Source organism: Gadus morhua, chromosome 6, assembly GCF_902167405.1.
Source record: "Gadus morhua chromosome 6, gadMor3.0, whole genome shotgun sequence".
Lineage (NCBI taxonomy): Eukaryota > Metazoa > Chordata > Actinopteri > Gadiformes > Gadidae > Gadus > Gadus morhua.
The window spans coordinates 1706967-1729751 of record NC_044053.1 but is presented as its reverse complement, the minus strand read 5'-3'; the positions used below and the strand labels follow the sequence as shown (position 1 = coordinate 1729751).

The following is a 22785-nucleotide window of genomic DNA, read 5'->3' as shown; positions in this document are numbered from 1 at the left end:
TTGTTGAAATATATAATAATAATTATATAATAGACTATATTAGATTAGATTATTTTAGACTATAATATACTATATAAAATTAGATAATTTTAGACTGTAATAGGGTATATTGGATTAAATAATGTTGGACTATAATACATTTTATTAGATTAGATAATGTTGGACTGTAATAGACTTTAATCAATTAGATAATGTCAGACAACAATAGACCGTATCCAAAGCGTCTTCCAGGACATCCAGAAACATCTCATGAGGAGCAGGTGGGTGAGGACATCTTGCTCAAGGTTGACTACAGGAAGCTACTAATCCCTCCCCAATGAGAACCAAGTCTGGTCTCTTCCTATAGTCCTATTATAATGGGACAGTAGTAGAAGTAACACTAACCATAGTAACAGTACTAGATGTAAAACTAACTAGGAACAGTACCAGAAGTAACACTTACCAGCGACGTTGACTCTGACTCCTCTCGGTCCGGTGTGCCCTCCGCCGTCGGTCACAAAGCGGAAGCGGTACGTTCCAGCGTCCCGTTTCACCGTCTTGATGATCTTTAAGGTGCAGTTCCTGACGAGGTCCCCCAGGTACAGGAACCTGCTGTCGGCCCGGACGCTGCTGCTGTCGTACACGTAGGGCGTGGTGCCGTGGCAGATCTCGTGATTGGGGCACCAGACCACCCGCTCCACCCGGAGCCCCGCGGGGTGGGTGAAGCTGCAGGGGATGGTGGCGGTGGAGCCCTCCACCACGCAGAAGGAGTCAGGGTACTCCACGTGCCAGTCAGGGTCCGCCCCCAGCGGCCCTGGAGGAAGCAGACAGTCGGGGTCACAACAGGAAGCCCGGTTCTAAGGGAGGGTCTCACATGAGGTCATGCTCTCTCCAAGTTGAGCTTTTCACCGTCATGGTGAGAATGAGAGCGACTGGTTGATGGTAAAGGCGCTCTGAGAAGGTCATTACGTTGATATTGTAATGTGTACGTTTTTTATATCTTATATATAATATTTGATATCATATCATAACATTTAGCAAAATAAATAATATTATATATCGTGTCAATCTTCAGACTCTATCAAGTTTTTTTCTTTTATGTTATGAAAGCTTTTTTGGTGAGGTCCATTAAGAAAACAATGCATTATCATCACTGCTATTAATATTATGACATATGGAACGATAAACTGATCTGTGTCCTTCTTTGTCTGTGTCTAGTGGTAGAGTTGAGGTCCCATCAGGCTCTACAAAGAGCTTTAGGTTGAGCCCACAGGCCAGCTGGAACCAGTTTGTGTACGGACACGTTCCAGGTAGTAAACAGAAGAAGCATTACAGCTTACCAGCTAGCAGCAGGAGCACAGAGAGGGTCCATGGATTCATCTTCATCTGCTCCGTAGCTGCCTCTCTGTGTCTGGTTGTTAACGCCACTTGGACAGGGGGAGGGCTGATTGGCTGATTGTGAAAGGCTACAGTAATAGTCTTCACATGTAGCTTCCTCCTTTTAGATATTCTCTGCAATAGCCAATAACCTCCCTTCACAATGCTTTAAATACCATATATAGCTTCCCTTCTCCCTCTCTCATTGACATGACATCCTATCAACAGTTCAGTTTATATTGGCCCAGTAGAACGTCCCTATAGTCCCATTATCAATGTGTTTTATAGAAGTAGTCCCTTTGCTTTAGATTGATCTACAACTTGGTTTTGATCGTAACAAAACATAATTTGAAGCAGAGTTTGACTTTCTATTATTATATTGAGCAACCGTTATGTCTTTATTTGATTCATCAAACTTAGAGACTAGAAGTTAGGGATGCACGATGGGCCACAATGTACGCGGCCAACATCGGTCACAGGTGGAGTATCTCGAGTGTATATGGATTATTGATCAGCCGTTATTATTAGTGAACACGACAGGATAACGTGAACAATGACCATGCCTAAAGTACAACTAGAACATCTACAAAAGAATAAGCTACAACTAAAAGTCTTCATGATAATTGTATCTCAGTCACCCCCAGATATTACCCCTCAACAAAGTGTGTGAATTCAAACGCTGATCTATAAACAAGATAGTGTGGATGTTAGTTTACGAATGTTCTCTGAAGAAAGGGACATTTGAGTGTTGGTGAGCTGCTGAGCTTATCTCACACAGTCTCTCACTCTCCGCCTGAGTTCATGGGTTGGCCAATGGGCAGAGAGGGGCGGGACTTCCGGTGATAAGAATCAATAGTGACTCATGGGTTATATTTATACCTTGTGGTTTGTGTCTTCGTTCGTTGATTCTCTGGTTCTCAGGTTTGTTGATTCTCTGGTTCTCCTTTTTGTGTTTCATTATTCTGTGATAGAAACAGAGATAAGGTAGGGTGGGCAATTTGGAGCAACACCAAAGAGGGAAGCTAAATTTTTTAAATGATCCAATCAAAATAAAACATCCCTCCCTTCAGATAACTTCCTCAAACCTAGGGACTAGCTCACTGCCTTTGGCAAAAAGGTTAGACCCATTGGGCGGACTCCAGGTCCTCCCTGTCTTTGGTTCAGTAGCGTGTTCTCACCGACACCCTAGGCCATGGTTTCTCAACGGTTCAAGGTTCAAGGTTGTGTTCGCACAACCTAGGGGGGGCGCTGGGAACGTGATCCCATTTTTTTGGGGGGATTTTAAACTTTCATTGTTTTTATTTTTTTGGGGTGAAAAAAATAGGCTAACTGAAATAAATAGCCTATTTTTATTTATTGGTTTCTAACCCCTCTACCGTCTCAGCTACTTGTTACTGTCTATGCGCAGTGGAACTGTCACGACACAGAACGGGAATCAATAGCAGATCAAAAAGGGTTTATTTCCATACAGTCCAGCGGGCAAATCAGATTCCAGGTACAGGCAGGGTTCGTAAACGGGCAGGCAGACAGACAGATACTGACGGACAGCTACAGGCAAGAGATCCAAAAACTGATAGGCAGAAGACTCAATCCAAACAGGCAGGGTTCAAAACCGGGAAGAACAGAAACTATAGTCTCTCTTTAAAGAGCTTCACGCTAGTCACATTCACGTGGCAGTCGGGTAGCAAACAGTACCTAACGTGACGATCTGACAAAGTGAGCAGAAAGGGCAGCGTTTAAATACTCCACCAATCAATGCAAAATGAGGGACAGGTGGACAGAGAAAATGGAGGGCACAAACAAAAGGCAGGAAGTCGCCCAAATAAGGACATGGGTGTCACCCCGGACACATGACCAACACATGGCTCCAAACATAAACAAAGTCCAGAATTATCACACTCCAACAGGTAGGGGGAGACAAAAACAACAATCCATGCGAGAATCCTGACAGTACCCCCTCCTCTACCAACGCCTCCTGGCGTTGACCGAGGTAGGAGCGGGATGCTGACGGTGAAAGTCTTCGATGAGCGAGGGGTCAACAATGTTCCGGGCAGGGACCCAGCTCCTCTCCTCGGGGCCGTAGCCCTCCCAATCCACCAGGTACTGGTGGCCCCGACCCCGACGGCGGACGTCGAGCAGGCGGCGAACTGTGTAAACCTCAGACCCATCAACGAGTCTGGGGGGTGGTGGGGGTTTGGGGCCGGAGTTGGAACCCGGACGGCAACACCGGAAGGGCTTGACACGGGACACATGGAAGGTGGGGTGGATGCGGCGGAGGGCAGGAGGGAGGTTCAAGCGAACCGCAGAGGGATTGACCACCTGGGAGATGGTGTAGGGGCCGATGAAGCGTGGATTCAACTTTGGGGAAGTCACCTTCAGAGGAAGGTCACGCGTGGAAAGCCACACCCGCTGCCCCTGGGTGTAGTGGGGAGCCTTGATGCGGCGACGGTCTGTCTGACTCCTCATTCTGGTCTGCGAGCGAAGAATGGCGGCCCGGGTCCGCCTCCACGTTCTGCGACAGCGTCGGATGAATGTCTGTGCTGAGGGAACCCCAACCTCCTCCTCCTGGGTCGGGAACAATGGAGGCTGGTAGCCGAGGCAGCACTGGAACGGAGACAGACCAGTAGACGCAGATGGCAAGGAGTTCATGGAGTACTCCACCCATGGCAGCTGAAGGCTCCAGGCTGTAGGGTCCTGTGACGTCAGGCACCGCAACGCTGTCTCCATCTGCTGGTTGGCTCGCTCCGACTGGCCATTTGACTGGGGATGAAAGCCTGAGGACAGACTGACCTTAGCACCGAGAAGGTTGCAAAAAGCACGCCAAAAATTAGAGGTGAACTGGGGACCTCTGTCTGAGACCACATCCACTGGGAGCCCGTGTAGCCTGAAGACATGCTGCACGAGTAAGTCCGCTGTCTCCTTGGCAGAGGGTAACTTGGGTAAGGGGACCAAGTGCACAGATTTGGAAAAGCGATCAACGATAGTGAGGATTGTAGTGTTACCGTGAGAAGGTGGCAAACCAGTGACAAAGTCCAGGGCAATGTGGGACCAGGGTCTCCTGGGACTAAAATCTGAAAAAAATATCTGCGATTCGGAGAATAGAATACAATAGAATATCTTTATTGTCATTGTAACTAGTACAACGAAATTAAGTGCAGTCCTTGTTCAGTGCAAAAACATCACATTGATGAGAATGATCTAGTGCCCATATCAATTCAAAGGAAGTACCGGTAGTCTTCTCATCCATGCTGCGGTTAATTGTTGTTCTTTTTTGAGCTTTAACAAGGTTCCCCGGCCAGGGGAAAGACGCAATCGCAACGCCGCTTATTTTGAAGTAATAAATGACTTAGATCATCAACAGGTATGATATTGACACGGCCAATAGCCTCAATAGTGGTATACATTTTGGCGAGGCCTGTTTACTTGAAGAAATTCATTGATTAAGGCCTATTGTTATTCATATTTCATTTCAGTTTCGGCGCCCCCTCCTACGTAGGAAGGGGGCACATTTGAATATTACCTCCCACTTCCCCACTCCCCTCCAATCAGAGCATCGCTAAGATTGTGTGGACCAGCGGACGAGCAGCTCCGGCGGGGGGAACTCTCCGCTAGCCCTGCTGCAGCTAAGCTCCGGGAGTAGGCCTACAATCCCTTTCTCTGGCTTCGAGCTCACCCCGCTGGAGCTGCCGCCGAAGGGAAGTCGGGAGGAGGACACATGGAGTAGAAAGGGATTGTACTCCTGGAGCTGAGATGCCGGACTGCTGCCGAGCTACCCCAGCCGGAGCTGCTCGTCCGCCGGAGCTACTAGTCCGCTGGAGCTGCCACCTAGCTTCGGCGCCACTTTAGCTCCCGGAGTACACCGCCGGACTGCGGCCGGGCGGCTTCGACGGCGGCCGGCAGCTCCGACACGAGGAGCTCGGAGGCCGTCCGGCAGCTCAGCTCCCGGAGTGCAATCCTTTTCTTCTCCATGTCGCGGTTCATGGACTTCAGAGAGTCAAGGCCAAAGTTCCTTCCCCCCCAATTCTTCACAACCATGGCCGAGGTATCCCCCAATACGAGTCTTTACTTGTGGAAGTACCAGAGACGTCAGACACAGTCTTTATTATTCATAATATCATCCGAGGCACACATGGCTTTTGGCCATGATATTAGATAGATTATATAAATACCCGTATTTATTATGTTATATTATATTATATAGATATAGAGCTCCCGGAGTCAGCAAACGGCAACAACCCCTTCTCCTCCATGCTGTGGTTCAGTCTGACAGCTCATTGGTCAATGGGCAGCAGCTCATTTGCATCAATACTACAGACACCAGAAACAGCTCATTCTGAAGGGACTGAAACAGAGGGGAATAGCGGTAGACAACATTTTTTTTCCTAAAAGCTATTTCCAGCAAACAGCTTCAAAAACTATGTTTACTTGTTGGGAAAACACCATAATATGTCTCCTTTAAAAAGACAGTACGCCGACATACGTGGCGTTCTGGTGTTTCTTTGACCAGGTGACAGGGGGCGCTGTTGGTCATTTTGGACGACCTATACCAGTCGGCAACCTTTTCAACATGCAGTGCCAGTTTGGCTATTTCTCTTTAATGAGAGTGCCAAAAGCAACAATATATTAAATAGTAAGCTGAATTATGTCTTGAATCTGACTTGTTTTTAAACGATTTATGGTAACTTTATGTTCTGTAAGGTGACCTTGGGTGCCTTGAAAGGCGCCTCTAAATTAAATGTATTATTATTATTGTTATGACACGGCGACAAAAAACATTTTGTCGCTGTGAATTGTATTATTTCCATATGGTCCACAATCATGCATCAACTTTTCTTTTTTTTTTTTGTTATATTTGCAACATGGGATTACAAATTACAATTACATATATCCCACCTTAAAACACTGTTTTCAGAATCTCATTCAAAAAATTACTTGCACAAAAAACAGACATTTTTTGAAAATTTTGGAAACATCCACATCAATATCTTTAAAGACATGTACAGCTTTGCAAAAACCATGTGAAGGCCATGCATACAGGCCACTTGCAACAATATTTTATATATCTTCTTCTCTATAACTTACAACATAGGTTTTAAACTATTAATTGATCCCATTTCAGAACACTGCTTTCAGTAATTACTTTAAACAAATTTGCACTGGGAGGAAATGCCCAGAACAGAATAAAGTGCAAAAAAAATATGTAAGATTATGCTGCCCCATTGTATCTGTGAAAAAATTAAATAATATTAAAATGTAAAAAAGAAAAAAAATGCCAATGATTATGCTGCCACGTGCACTCGTGCCTAGGGGTGCCGACCCCTGACCGATACAAACCACCCCTGGAGTCGTTTGGGTGGGGATCACGTTGCCTGAGGTCCTTGCGTTGTGACTGTGGTGACGTGGTGCACGGCTACGCCTGCCTCTCCATCAGAAAGATGGTGGAGGTCACACACACACTGACACACACTGTGACCCACACTAGCCCATTCCTCGACCCACAAACACACCATACACTATGATGAGAACACACACACACACACACACACACACACACACACACACACACACACACACACACACACACACACACACACACACACACACACACACACACACACACACAAAAACACAACCAACCCATAGACCACCGATAGTAAAGTATTTACAAAACTTTAGTAATATCAATACAGAAGGTGGAAACATTTTCTTATTAGGTTTGGTTTTACATCAAGTTAAATTTATTAGTCAAATTGTCTCATACCGTTCTCAACTCTCCTCGTATGTTAGCATTACATTTACGTTTAGGGGATTTAGCAGACGCTTTTTTACGGTCTGTGGACTGTGGCAAATGTACTGATTGACTTACAATCAGTACATTTGTCAGAAGAAAGAGAAACAACAATGTATCAACAATATATCTAAATAGCAACACTGGCCCTCATCAGTCCCCCCATCCCCCCTCCCCTCTCATCCCCACCCCTCCCACTCCTGCTTCCTCCCCAGTTCTGGGTTTCTGGACCGGTCCTTCCTGTCTTTGGTTCTGTAGCGTGTTCCAACCGTCACCCTAGGCCAATCAGAGCCCTGATCCAGGTCTTCAGCCCCGCCCAGCTCCTTCTCCTCCCCCTCCTCCTCCTCTTCCTCCTCCTCGTCCTGGGTGTTGAGGTGAAGGTGCTCCATGCTGGCCCTCAGCTGGGCCTCAGGCCCCCCAGCTCTCCTGTTGGCCCCTGGGTCTGGCTGGGTCACTGCTCCCAGGAGCCTCCTGTACAGTCTCCTGAACTGGGGGCTGTGAAGTATCTCCTCTGGCTCCCTGTTCAGAAGCTGCTTCTGCCGCCGGTGCACCAGCCTGCCCTGGTACAACCTGGACCGACCCGTCTGGGATTAATGAAGCACTGTCTTATCTTGGAACCACATTCTCAACTTTCTCTGTCACAAATTTGTGTCTTTTACAATTACTAATTTTATTACTGTTAAAATATCCCAATCTCGGTACGTTACTTTCAATATTTTTTTTGTAATGTCTCCACACGAGCTTTTGAGATTGTGTAACTATGGTAACAGTAATGGCTAGGCAATGGTGTTATTATGGAAACAGTACTGACTAGGTGACGTGTGCTACTATGGTAACAGTACACGCTGGGTGATGCTGTTACTATGGAAACAGTAGTGTCTGGGTGATGGTGTTACTATGGAAACAGTACTAGCTAGGTGATGGTGTTACTATGGAAACAGTACTGTCTGGGTGATGGTGTTGCTATGGAAACAGTACTTGATGGGTGATGTGTTACTATGGAAACAGTACTGTCTGGGAGTTGGTGTTGCTATGGAAACAGCACTGTCCGGGTGTCTCACCAGGCGAAGTGGGGTTCAGGGAGGGGCTTGCAGAGCAGCAGGTTGAGCTGGGAGGCGTCCTTCAGGCAGGCCTGCCATTGGTTGAAGCTGTGAGCCACGACACAGTCCAGAGGCCGAAAGATGCTGTTGGAATACCCCTGCCAGCCTTCACACACACACACACACACACACACACACACACACACACACACACACACACACACACACACACACACACACACACACACACACACACACACACACACAGGCACACAAATTGAGCGAGTGATTAAGGGAATAAGTGAGTGAGTTAAGTAACTTGGCACCACATGTGCTACCTACCTATGGTCAATCCCTTCCGTCGGTTCTGTTCTCCTTGGACCATGACCATCAGCAGAGCTTTGAGGAGCGTCGGCTCAGGGTTGGCCCTCCTCAGCCAGTAGCGGGTCACAGCCACTGGGAGGCGCAGGTGAGCTGGAACTCCCTCCAGCTTCTCTACCTCCACGCCCAGAGTCTCCAGACACACCCGCAGCCTCACAGCGCGGTCTGCCTGGGAAGTGGGAACAAACCACACCAAGAACACTTTTAGATGGTTTCCCTCAGATCACTCCTTCTATAGGATCAAAACATGCTGTTTATTACATAATGCAGATGATTTATGAGACTTGCAGCATGCATACACCTACTACCCTCCCACTTTGAGAATTTAATTGGTCTCAATGTGGAAGACAGTCAACCAGGTTAAGATATGGCTAGTTAAAGGTCCCATGGCATGCTACTTTATGAATTATTTTATGTAGGTGTTAGTGGGCCCCTAACACAGTACTTGAAGACGTTCAAGAAATTCATCCTTGGTGCAGAATTACAGCCACTACGAGCCAGTCCGACAATGAGCTTTCCACAAACGTGCTGTTTTTTAGAGGCGGGTTAAGGTGGAGGGTGGGGGTGTGACCCTGAGCAGATTGCGGCCACGGTACCATGCGCTCGTGTTTACAGTGGATGTATCGCAATGGCTCGGATCATAATATCATCCGGAGGCGCACACAGCTTTTGGCCTTGTTCTGTAAATATTCTAGAACACTCCGGGTGCTCCGGCGGTAGTCCTTGAGCCCTTTATCTAAACAATATTATATTATACATAGATATCTGTATAATTTAACACACATTATCACGGCCAAAAACTCTGTGCGTCTCCAGACGATATTATGAATCTCAAACAACTGCGTCTCTGGTTCTTCCACATCAATCTGAAGTAGACTGAACCGCGACATGGAGGAGAAAGGGGACGTTGCCCACGATTGTTGACCACGATTGTCTCCCGCCAGAGCCCCGCTGCCCGCTGCTGAGGGGCCACCGCATCAGCAGCGGGCAGCGGGCCGCGCCGAGGCACCACGCGTCTGAGCTTTGTTTTATCAAAGGCAGAGCAGGATACCTTTGGCTCGTTTTACACCTTAGGACCATAGGCAGGCTCGGGTAGCTCATTTCAACGTTAGAAAACCTCATGAAGTGAATTATGGCATTTGATGCCATGGGACCAAAAACGTAATGCAATTAGATGAAAAACCACCCTGAAAACAGTCAATTAAATGTAACTATCGTGAAGTATTCATTGAATTTGTACCGATCTTTTAAAGTTGCTGCTGACATGTAAGCCTTCTTCTTAATAGGTGCTGCTGCTATAATCAATCTAATATCAATTGGTTATCCATCTTTGGTTGATCTCTTGTCCATCTATTATCCACCTATCAGCCAGCAGAATGAGTCTGTAGGCCTACCTGGGTCAGAGAGTCCAGCCTCAGAGTTTTAGCGGCTCCGTGGACCAGCGGTTGTACCTTGACACTCGCAGGCTTCGTACCGACCCGGTCCACCTCCTCCACCTTGCCCCCTCCCCGGCCCAGCAGCAGCCCGTACAACACCTTCCGGATGGGCCGCGAGGTGAGGTTGGAGCTCTGCAGGTCGCTGTGCTCCACCTGGGTTGGCAATATCTTCCTCTTGTGCACCAACAGGTCCAGGATGTCAGCCCCCAGCTCTCCTCTGGCCAGGGGCGCACGGACCCAGTCGGGGACGCAGCTCAACATCTCAGCGGGCAGTGAGGGAACGGTTCCCTGGCTGAAGAACCCCCGCAGAGAGGAGCTGGGGAGGCGGTACTCCAGCATGGACTTCTGCACCTCTGTCTGCACCTCCGTCTGTGCCTGTTGACTCATGTTGGGCATGAGATCCATCGCTGCTGTCAAGGTGTCTTCAATCGTCTGGAAGCCTCTCATCCACCTCAGGAGTCCCTCCAGGCAGGCGGTCTGAGACAACTCTATCTCTCTCTGTCTTCCCGCAAGAACATTTTGGTCCCAGTTCATTTCTCTGATGTTGACGAAGTCGTTCCCGGCCAGCAAAGCGAAGACGGGCAGCAGCTGGCGGTCGATGTTGAAGAAGGTGCAGAAGCTGGACGTGGTGTATCGCTTGCAGGGGATGTAACTCCTGGTCGGACTCTTTTTAGCTGATTCCCACTGGAAGTGATCTAGGTGCAGAAGCCCTGCTGGAAGGTCGTAGATGTAGAAGTCAGTGTCTCCGGACAGCACCGGGCAGCACCAGTCACTGGCCAGGGCAGCCAGCTGGCAGTCTGCCTCTCCAAAGCACCTGACCAGCGGCACCTTCATGTTGTTCAGCGTCTGCTCGAATACCTTCGTGGAAATGGGGGGGAGGATGTCCGCCCTCCTGCCCTTCAGAGCGGCGCCCTGGGCCCTCCAGACCTTCCCCCTGGCCCGGTCAAGGAGGGTGTCCAGTTTGATGTCACTGGCACCCGAGCCTCCGTCCATCACCACGTACGGTTTGATTCCACAGTCGGCCAGAGCCTTGAAGAGAGCCTGGACCTGGACCTGATAGGCCAGGTACTCCCCGCCGTGGTTCTGGTCCAGGTTGGACCTGTAGTACAGGTCGTAGGCCAGGTTAGTGCCGTCCACCACTAGCTTGCTGTCCCTGAAGCGGATGTCCTGGTAGATCTGGCTGTAGTCCTCCAGCAGCGAGCACAGGTCATCTACCCCCATGATGGCTCATAGGTCAAGCTCTAACTCCACCTATGACTGGATACATTCTAGCGTCTATGATGACTGATCCCAGCTCCTTTATATACACACACACACACACACACACACACACACACACACACACACACACACACACACACACACACACACACACACACACACACACACACACACACACACACACACACACACACACACACACACACACGCACACACACACCCACCCTGGGAGTGGCTTCGCAGTTCTCTCTAAGTTTCGCTTTCCAATCAAAGATTGAGTCCCGTGGTCAGACCAGGCACGGCGCCAGGATTCCTGTTGTGGATGGGCCAGACCAATTGTGGGTGGTGCTTAAATTAAAAACGTCATCAAATCCCTGTTTAACCTAATGCAAATGACTATACTGCTTGATGATCGTTAAATATTTTATTGCATTGTAAAAAAGTTTCGGTGCTTAGGACGGACCTATCCGCGATAACTCGCGGATTTCACCGTCTCTCCATTTAGAACTGCTCATGTTGATATCGCTGCGTTATTGTCTCTGTTGTAGAGATAATTTAGCAACACCTCTACCCGCACCCCTGCGCCTCCTCTTCTTCCGCGGAGCGTCTAATCGCATTTACATAAAAAGGAAACCGCCAGTGTTTAAGGTCCGGGAGTGTAAAGACGTCTCGTAGCCTACTGACTAAGATTAGCGCTTTGGAATCTCCATTGCGCACCACACCTGGCTGTGCTTTAGCGCGTCACTCTATAGATCCAAAGTATAGACTGTAAAAGTGATCAGGAATCGAATATTTCCCACATAGGTTAGTTATGATCGTATTACACGAGGCCGACTATTTCAGAATTCTGTTTAGCCTAATTGTTTTAAGTTTTCAACAATATTTCGATATCATTAGCAACAGAGAGCTTATTATACAAAGAAGATGCATTCAATTGTAGCCTAGGCTACTACGAGATAATAACTATATCTTTCCGCGATCTCATGGTCATCCACGAAGATAACTGCCCTTTAACGCAAATCGGATTAAGCATCAATTTCAACAAAGATTGCCGCATTGCACAAATAAAGCATTTCAGAATAGAAGAAAGAAAGTTTTTGGGTGGGCCTGTTGAACAGTGGATGGTCCTAGTTCCGTCAGGGTAGGCCAGTATTTATCCACCAAAGCACCATACTACACAGATCACAGCGCATTTCCCTCTCGGATGGCTCTACCATCTCAAACAAATGACATTAAAATACTCTTGAATTTTAAAGTTAAACTTCTGGGACGCTATATGCCTTTAACGCATTACATTGCCAATATTACGTCCTTCTTCATAATATTCATACTCGTTGTCTTCCCTATAAAACGATTTTTCTTTCTTTATTGAGAACCAGAGAAGAACCGAAAGTGGAACAACGTCCGGATCTCGACTCCCTGGGAAATGAAACTCTCCAACAAAAGAACAAACTAATCCCTTATCACAAACTGGCCTGGTTTGCATGTTATTACTGAACGAAATAAAAGCTCCTTTATAATGGTCTATATATAGGCCTATCTGGAATAGAAAACCGCAACGACGTCTGAACAGCTGATCTCCTTTCAGCTGTTCACGCCCATAAACTCACACACACTCTCTCTCTGTTTCATACTTAGTGTAATATAGGCAGTTTACTAGCGTGGATGCTAGTATAACTAATTATTTTAACAACTGCTCTGTGTTTTCTTGTACGTACGACATGTGTGTTGGTTTCCTGGCTTCGTGTGTTGGTCATTCTGACCTCTAGTGGCACCTAGATGTAATCTTTCAGCCAGATGGTGGAGGACACACACACACACACACACACACACACACACACACACACACACACACACACACACACACACACACACACACACACACACACACACACTAACATAGTGTATGTTTCAGAACTTCATTGTAGCAGTAGAAAGAAAGTGTTGCCCACTCAGGCTCCATATGTATCTCTTTTTAATTTGGAATATGTTTCGGCCCTCAAGCCTTCTTTAAGATTAGCAAGAAGAAATATGCCCTACATGTCATATAGGCCACACCCCCTCAACACATCCGGTGGTGATTGGACAATCATGTTCTGCCAGGGAGGATACAATCAAGAGGCCTTCAGCCATTCAAAACCCTTGAACCAAAAGTGACAGAAAATATAGCCAATACAATCACTGCAAGTAACGTGACAAGAACATAATGTATCATCTCACATACAAATATTTAATATAAAATAATAAAGGTTTGACCTCAGCTCTAAATGTATATCATAAATAATTCAATAATAAATAGAGGTAAATTACAAAGATCCCTTTGAGTCACAGTCTATATTCCTGAGATGACACGGTTCTCCGACGGTTCTCCGACAGAAGAACCTCTGGACAGAACTTCAGTAACATTATAATCCATACAGATGGGGTCAGTGAGGTTCTTGTTTTGGTTTGCTGCGGTTCGCTATCAACACAACTCAAGATTCACACTGAGAAAAAGCCCACAACCATAATATTGTAATGATCACAGAGCACACAGAGGTAAGGAAATATATTGCTGAAAAACCACTAAGAGGTTGATTAAACAATGAAAATATGACTAACTGCTTATAACACTATAGTTTTCTTTTATCACAGACACATATATTGGTAGATGTTATTTTCTTTACCTTGACATGTTTCGACGGATATATTGTGGACAGCATCGGGTCTCTAAGTCTCTCACAGAAATCATGAAGCCATTACTAGGTCAAACGGAACAACATTGCAAAAATTCAAAAGAGCTGGCAAAAGAACTTAAAAATATCAAAGTGGGTAAGGACGAAATATTAATATCACATGACGGCGTCTCACTCTTCACCAACACACCAGTAGAAGCAACTTTTCAAAAAATACAGCAACGGCCATAAAACTGACAAAAACCTCAAGAATTGCACAAATTTGACGGTAAAAGACATCAGTCAATTACTCGACTTCATCGCCACCTCAACTTATTTTCAGTACCGCACAAAAATCAACAGGCAGAAAGAGGGTTTCGCCATGGGGGATCCACTATCAGCCATAATGTGTGGCCTCTTTATGGAACACCTGGAGAAGGAAGCAATAACATCAGCACCGGAGGCGTACAGGCTCACACTATGGAAGAGGTACGTGGATGACATCCTGGAAAACATAAAGAGAGGACATATACAAGAAATCACAGATCACCTCGATTCCATTGACCACACTGGCAACATAAAGTTCACACATGAAGAAGAAAATGACAGATCCATAGCTTTTTTGGACTTAAAAATCCACCACACGATTGAAGGAGACATCAAAATAAAAATCTATAGGAAATCGATGCACACAGACCAATACCTACTTTGGACATCAGAACACCCAATAGCTCATAAACTCTCAGTGGTTAGAGCACGACATGAACGGGCAGCTTTAACAACGGATCCCAAGGACAGAGCACAGAAGGAACAACACATACAGAATGCACTGAAAACATGTCAGTATCCACAATAGGCAATACAGAAAGGAACGAAATGTAAAAAACATAAGGAACTACAAAGGGAGAGGAAGGAACAGTGACACTGCCGTACATCAGGGGTCACTGAGCGCGTCCAGAGGGTCATGAAGAAGCACCAGATCAACACACCGTTAAAACCACGCACAAAACTACCACAGCTGCTAGTTCACCCAAAGGACAAAATTGATCAATACAATAAATGCAACGTCATATATGAAATACCATGTCAATTATGCAAAAAAGCCTACATCGGGGAGACGGGAGGGGGTTTTACCACACGAAAATAAGAACATAAAAAGGAATGTGAAAAGGAGACAGCTCAGAGATAAACAAGAGCAATAAAGGACAAGGCCGAGCAAGGAAACCTCAAATCAGCCATAACGGACCATTGAGTGGCACCCTAACCCTCCAATCAGCCATAACGGACCATTGAGTGGTAACCCTAACCCTAACCCTAACCCACCAATCAGCCATAACGGACCACTGAGTGGTAACCCTAACCCTAACCCTCCAATCAGCCATAACGGACCACTGAGTGGTAACCCTAACCCTAACCCTAACCCACCAATCAGCCATAACGGACCACTGAGTGGTAACCCTAACCCTAACCCTCCAATCAGCCATAACGGACCACTGAGTGGTAACCCTAACCCTAACCCTAACCCACCAATCAGCCATAACGGACCACTGAGTGGTAACCCTAACCCTAACCCTAACCCTCCAATCAGCCATAACGGACCACTGAGTGGTAACCCTAACCCTAACCCTAACCCTCCAATCAGCCATAACGGACCACTGAGTGGTAACCCTAACCCTAACCCTCCAATCAGCCATAACGGACCACTGAGTGGTAACCCTAACCCTAACCCACCAACCCACTGACCCACTCCTCCTAAAGGTAGCCAACCCACTCTACCTAGATGGCTTTCGCTGGGCTCTTCAAGACACAGAACACAGAGTGATGAAGTTCAAACCGGTTTATTGCGGATATTGAAGTCCATGACACATGAAGATGGTGATCCATGCTGCCATCTAGGTGATCACCTGAGTGTGTGTGGTGACGGCTGGTTTAACCTGTGAGCATTGACTAGCCAACGTACAACAGGTGTGCAGCCCCACCAGCCCCAGAGTCTCTCAGTCTGACTCAGTCCAGGTGAGGCTGCTGAGACCAGCCGTCAGCCACAGCCTACAGGGACGTCAATGAAATTTACTCCAATATGACAAAATAATTAGTCTAAAATACAATCATCTTTAACACATTTATTACCATGAACATTTCTACTTTACGCGTACAAATGTTTTTTTTAATCAACTTCAATGTCTCATATCGACAAACCGCTTCTTTACATTTGATTGGTTTTGTTTGTGCACCATTTAGCGAAGACAACCCCAGCCAGGAGGAGAAGGAGAACCGCCAACACCACGCCCTTCACCACGGCAACCACCAGGTGGACGGACCGGTGGAATCCTGGAGAACAACACGAGGGATTCATCCATGGATGGAGCGGTCATTAGGTTAGACTATCATAGACTATATCGGATAATATTAGACTATACTACACTATAATAGATGATGTTAGACTATACTAGACTATAATAGATAATGTTAGACTATCATAGATTACATCAGATAATATTAGACTATCATAGGCTATATCAGATAATTTTAGACAATACTTGACTTTAATAGATAATATTAGACTATCATAGACTATTGAACAATTATTCGACAAAATGATAGTAGTATATAGTAAATATATACGAATCTAGTTTAGTATATACTACACGTGAAGACACCAAAAATAAACAAGATAACACTTTTTGCTGGGATTATTTGTTTGTTTTTTATTTGAGATCTCAATCTTGGGATATTGCCCAATATCCCGAGTTAGCGAACCAATCGAATTGTGCCATTTTAGGAGGTTCACGCGTAGCATATATAATGTCAGAAAACAATATACTATATTGGATTAGATAATGTTAGACTATAATAGACTATATTAGATAATGTTAGAATATAATAAACTATTTTACATTAGATAATGTCAGACTATAATACACTTTATTACATTAGATGAGGGACCACCCTCATGTGCATTAGTGAACACAGAGGGGCTCACCTTCATCTTCCAACACCAATAGACTCCAAGACGCAGAAGTTCTCTGCCCACTGGAGTCCAGAGAGCAGGTGTAATTCCCTGCGTCGTCATTGGTCAGACCGCTGAGGTGGAGGGAGGGGCCTGTCTCTGATAGGGCGTGGCCATTTCTGTACCAGTGGACGTCCAATTGGTGGAAGGAGCAGGCTGAGGTACAGGTGAGTGTGACCTGACCGCCCTCTTTCACCACATTGTCAGTGACGGAGCTTCTGACCTTCATATCCTCTCCATCTGTTGAAGACACAGTGAGACATTATTTTACAACTGGACGCCTTGCTAACACTAGTGAGAGTACTATAAGTAGAAGTAACACTGACTAGTGACTGTGACTGTGACTCCTTTTTGCCCGGTGCCCCCTCCGCCGTTGGTCTCGAAGCGGAAGTGGTACGTTGCAGCGTCCTGTTTCACCGTCTTGATGATCTTTAAGGTGCAGTTCCTGACGAGGTCCCCCAGGTACAGGAACCTGCTGTCGGCCCGGACGTTGCTGCTGTCGTACACGTTGGGCGTGGTGCCTTGGCAGATCTCGTGATTGGGGCACCAGACCACGCGGTTCACCCGGAGCCCCGCAGGGTGGGTGAAGCTGCAGGGGATGATGGCGGTGGAGCCCTCCACCACGCAGAAGGAGTCAGGGTGCTCCACGTGCCAGTCAGGGTCCACCCCCAGCGGCCCTGGAGGAAGCAGACAGTCGGGGTCACAACAGGGAGCCCGGTTCTAAGGGAGGGTCTCACATGAGGTCATGCTCTCTCCAAGTTGCTTTTCAGCGTCATTGTGAGAATGAGAGTGACTCGTTGATGGTAAAGACCCTCTGAGAAGGTTAGGGTGAGACGTTGATATTGAAATGTGTTTGGTTTTAAATCATATTATGTAATCTTTGATATCATATCATCTCATCTCATCTCATCTTCATCCGCTTATCCGGGGTCGGCTCGCGGGGGGAGCAGCTCAAGCAGGGGGCCCCAGACTTCCCTTTCCCGGGCCACATTGACCAGCTCTGACGGGGGGATCCCGAGGTGTTCCCAGGCCAGTGTTGAGATATAATCTCTCCACCAAGTCCTGGGTCTTCCCCGAGGTCTCCTCCTCACTGGACGTGCCTGAAACACCTCCCAAGGGAGGCGTCCAGTGGGCATCCTTACCAGATGCCCGAACCACCTCATCTGACTCCTTTCTAAGTAAAGGAGCAGTGGCTCTAATCCGAGTTCCTCCTCTCCTTTCCGGCACCTTGGAGTACACTTTACCAGGGAGGCTGAGAAGTGTGATGCCCCGGTAATTGGCACACACTCTCTGGTCCCCCTTTTTGAACAGGGGAACCACCACCCCGGTTTGCCACTCCTTTGGCAATGTACCCAACTCCCACACAATGTTGAATAGGCGCGTCAACCATGACAGCCCCTCAACACCCAGAGCCTTTAGCATTTCTGGCTGGATCTCATCAATCCCTGGGGCTTTGCCACTGCAGAGATGTTTGACTACCTCAGTGACCTCAACCAGGGAAATTGACGACGCAACCTCGAGCTCTGCCTCCAACATAGAGGGCGTGTTATTCGGATTCAGGAGTTCCTCAAAATGTTCCTTCCAACGTCCGACGACCTCCTCAGTTGAGGTCAACAGAGTCCCATCCTTACTGTACACAGCTTGGATGGTTCCCTGTTTCCCCCTCCTGAGGTGCCGGATAGTCTTCCAGAAACACTTTGGTGCCGACCGAAAGTCCTTCTTCATGGCCTCTCCAAACTTCTCCCACACCCGCTGCTTAGCCTCCGACACGGCAGCAGCTGCAGCCCTTCGAGCCTGTCGGTACCCTGCAACCGAGTCAGGAGTCCTCCAGGATATCATATCCCGGAAGGCCTCCTTCAATCGGACGGCTTCCCTGACCACCGGTGTCCACCACGGTGTCCGAGGGTTGCCGCCCCTTGAGGAGCCTAAGACCCTGAGGCCACAGCTAGCCGCCGCAGCTTCAGCAATGGAGGCTTTGAACACCGCCCACTCCGGCTCAATGCCCCCAACCTCCTCAGGAATGGCAGAAAAATCCGCCGGAGGTGTGAGTTGAAGATACCTAGGACGGGGGCCTCCTCCAGACGTTCCCAAATCACCAGCACTACTCATTTGGGCTTACCAGGTCTATTCGGAAATTTCCCCCATTCCCTGATCCAACTCACCACCAGATGGTGGTCGGTTGACAGTTCCGCCCCTCTCTTAACCCGAGTGTCCAAAACATGCGGCCTCAGATCAGAGACAATCACGAAATCGATCATCGATCTTCGGCCTAGGGTACTCTGGTACCAGGTACACTTATGAGCACCCTTATGTTCGAACATGGTGTTCATTATGGATAATCCATGACTAGCACAGAAGTCCAATAACAAACGACCGCTCGGGTTTAGATCAGGGAGGCCGATCCTCCCCACCACGTCTCTCCAGGCGTCTCCATCGTTGCCCACGTGGGCGTTGAAGTCTCCCAGCAGAACTACGGAGTCTCCTACTGGAGCCCCATACAGGACTCCATTCAGGGTCTCCAAGAAGGCTGAGTACTCTGAACTGCTGTTTGGTGCATACGCACAAACAGTCAGAGTTTTCCACCCTACAACCCTTAGGCGCAGGGAGGCGACCTTCTCGTCTACCGGGGTAAACTCTAACACCGCGGCGCTCAGCCGGGGATTTATGAGTATCCCCACACCCGCCCGGCGCCTCATGCCCTCGGCAACTCCGGAGAAGAATAGAGTTCAACCCCTATCCAGGAATACGGTACCAGAGCTGAGACTGTGCGTGGAGGTAAGCCCCACCAGATCTAACTGCCAGCGCTCCACCTCCCTCACAAGCTCAGGTTCCTTTCCCCACAGCGAGGTGGACGTTCCACGTCCCCAGAGCCAGCTTCTGCCGCCCGGGTCTGGTCCGTCGAGACCCCTGACCTTCGCTGCCACCCATGTGGCTGCGCACCCGACCCCAACGGGTCTTCCCACAGGTGGTGGGCCCAGTGGATGCGATATCATATGATATTATATCAATGTCATATTTATGATATCATATCATAAAGAATAATAGATAATAATATTATATATCGTGTCTAACTTTGGTGAGGCCCTTAAAGAAAACAATGCATTTTCATTATCATCACTGCTATTATTATCATGATAACATATGAAACGATTAACTGATCAAAGTGTCCTTCTATGTCTGTGTCTAGTGGTAGAGTTGAGGTCCCATTAGACTCTAAAATAAACTCTAGCTTAAGCCAATATGCCAGCAGGATCCAGTTTGTGTACGGACACATTCCAGGTAGTAAATAAAAGAAGCATTACAGCTTACCAGCTAGCAGCAGGAGTGCAGAGAGGGTCCATGGATTCATCTTCATCTGCTCCGTAGCTGGACAGGGGGGAGGGCCGAATGGCTGATTGTGAAAGGTTACAGTAATAGTCTTCACATGTAGCTTCCTCCTTTTAGATATTCTCTGTAATAGCCAATAACCTCCCATCACAATGCTTTAAATACCATATATAGCTTCCCTTCTCCCTCTCTCATTGACATGACATCCAATCAGCAGTTCAGTTAATATTGGCCCAGTAGAACGTCCCTATAATGTTATTGACTCTAAAACTCTTGTGGAAACTGTTACACAACTAAAGCCATCCACCTGTTGTCTTGATTCTTTACCTACCAACCTCTTTAAGAATGTTTTTGACTGCCTAGCAATAGACATATTGCAGATAGTTAACAACTCTCTCCAGTCAGGCAACTTCCCAAAAGCCCTGAAAACTGCAGTTATTAAACCCCTTTTAAAAAAGCGGAGCCTAGATACCTCTATTATTAACAACTACAGACCAATATCAAATCTGCCCTTCATAAGTAAAATCATTGAGAAAGTTGTCCTCCAGCAACTTAATCACTTCCTGGCATCAACTGGTTGTTGTGACACCTTCCAATCAGGATTTCGACCCCTGCACAGCACTGAGACCGCCCTCATTAAAGTTGTAAACGACATCCGTCTTAACACAGACTCTGGCAAAACCTCAATACTAATGCTACTAGACCTCAGTGCTGCATTCGACACTGTAGACCATACAATACTATTGGACAGGTTAGAAAACTGGGTGGGGCTTTCAGGCACAGTCTTAAATTGGTTCAGATCCTACCTACAAAATAGGAACTACTTTGTTTCCATCGGCGACTTTGTATCAGAATCAACCAACGTGATGTGTGGAGTCCCACAAGGTTCGATCTTAGGACCCTCTTTATTCAACATCTACATGCTCCCACTAGGGCAAATCATGCATAATAACAATATTGACCATCATTGCTATGCTGATGACACGCAAATCTATGTATCGCTATCACCAAATGACTATCGGCCCATAGATCTGCTGTGCCAGTGCATTGAGCAAATGAAAGACTGGATGTGCCGAAATTTCCTTCAGCTAAATGAGGATAAAACAGAGATAATTGTATTTGGTGCTAAAACGGAAAGGCTTAAAGTAACCCAACACCTTCACTCTCTGTCCCTGAAAACCTCAATCAAAGCCAGAAACCTAGGGGTTATCATGGATTCTGATTTACATTTCGAAAGTCACATCAAATCAGTTACAAAATCTGCATATTATCACCTTAAAAATGTAGCAAGACTTAGAGGGCTCATGTCCACCGAAGACTTACAAAAACTTGTACATGCCTTTATCACTAGTAAGCTTGATTACTGCAATGGTCTCCTTACAGGTCTCCCAAAACAAACTCTAAGGAAGCTTCAGCTTGTTCAGAATGCTGCTGCTAGAGTTTTAACAAAGACCAAAAAATGTGAACATATTACACCAATTCTTAAATCGTTACATTGGCTTCCTGTAGGTCAGAGAATTGATTTTAAAATCATGTTGCTAACCTATAAATCCCTACATGGTTTAGGCCCAAAATATTTAACTGATATGCTTCCACTACATAAGCCTTCTAGAACACTAAGATCTTCTGAGTTTTGTTTGTATTTGTACAAGGGTTAGAGTCCTGAGTTTGTTTGTATTTGTATAAGGGTTAGAGTCCTGAGTTTAGTTATATTGTAATAGCATGTCATCCAAGTGATTTGTTCATCTTTGCTAGTTTGTCAATGTTGATACGTGTACCTTTATTTTACTAAAATGCCTTTTTAACTTTCCCTTTATTTTCACTTTCTTAAATACATTGCACCTTTTTAACTTTCTATTTTACTCATTTCTTTGCATATGTTTTCTTTTACTTATCTATTATTTTATATTATTGTATAACAATGTTTATATGTGAAGCACTTTGAGTCTGCCATGTGTATGAAAAGTGCTATATAAATAAAGTTGCCTTGCCTTGCCTTGCCTATAGTGCCATTATCAACGTGTTTTATAGAAGTAGTCCCTTTGCTTTGGATTGATCTACAACTTGGTTTAGATTGTAACAAAACATAAGTTGAAGTAGAGTTTGACTTTCTATTATATTGAGCAACCGTTATGTCTTTAATTGATTCATCCATCTTACGCCGCTTTTCCACTGCATGGTACCAGCTCGACACGACTCGACCCGACTCGACTCAGCTCGCATTTTTTGCGTTTCCACCGCGAAAACATGGTATCTGGTACCTGAAGTGGCTGCTTTTTCTAGTACCGCCTCACTCTAGGTTCCAAGCGGCTGAGCCGATGCTAAAAGGTGACGTCGGCAGACGGCTGGCCACTGATTGGCCAGAGAGTGTGACGAAGTCACGAGAGCGACATGGCAACCATGCTGGTAACAGCCATAGCAGCGCCGCAGCCAACATATTCCACTTCTTCAACTTCTTCAACATGCCAGCTAATAATAGTAATGTTATCGATGTCCTCCATTGTTGTTATGTGGGTTCTGTCCATGTGTGGGTTGCGTAAGTGTTGTTTGCGTCGCGTACAAAAATACGTCACGG

General features: G+C 46.6%; 2 protein-coding genes across 5 annotated transcripts in view; both read right to left on the bottom strand.

The window, feature by feature from the left end:
• LOC115545521 (B-cell receptor CD22-like) overlaps positions 1-20301 on the bottom strand; it is a 34268-nt gene extending 13967 nt beyond the window's left edge. The window contains exons 1-4 of one of the 2 annotated variants that reach the window (XM_030358798.1): positions 20193-20301; positions 17252-17560; positions 14208-14213; positions 443-478 (exon numbers count right to left, since the gene is read on the bottom strand). In XM_030358798.1, the coding sequence (XP_030214658.1) occupies positions 443-478; positions 14208-14213; positions 17252-17560; positions 20193-20238 (397 nt within the window). In that variant the 5' untranslated portion in view covers positions 20239-20301. The remainder of the gene's footprint in view (positions 1-442; positions 479-14207; positions 14214-17251; positions 17561-20192) is intronic. The other variant, XM_030358800.1, reaches the window with a different exon arrangement.
• Positions 7011-13004, bottom strand: LOC115545493 (protein asteroid homolog 1). 3 transcript variants are annotated; one of them, XM_030358750.1, is made up of 5 exons: positions 12941-13004; positions 9960-11100; positions 8527-8734; positions 8206-8350; positions 7011-7714 (listed from the first exon to the last, which is right to left on the bottom strand). In XM_030358750.1, the coding sequence occupies exons 1-5, from the start codon at positions 12943-12945 to the stop codon at positions 7324-7326; spliced, it is 1890 nt and encodes a 629-aa protein (XP_030214610.1). In that variant the 5' UTR covers positions 12946-13004; the 3' UTR covers positions 7011-7323. The 3 variants fall into 3 exon arrangements, with proteins under 3 accessions (XP_030214610.1, XP_030214609.1, XP_030214611.1); XM_030358749.1 differs by lacking the exon at positions 12941-13004 and having other exon boundaries at positions 9960-11335; XM_030358751.1 differs by lacking the exon at positions 12941-13004 and having other exon boundaries at positions 7594-7728; positions 9960-11339.
• Positions 20302-22785: the final 2484 nt, after the last annotated feature.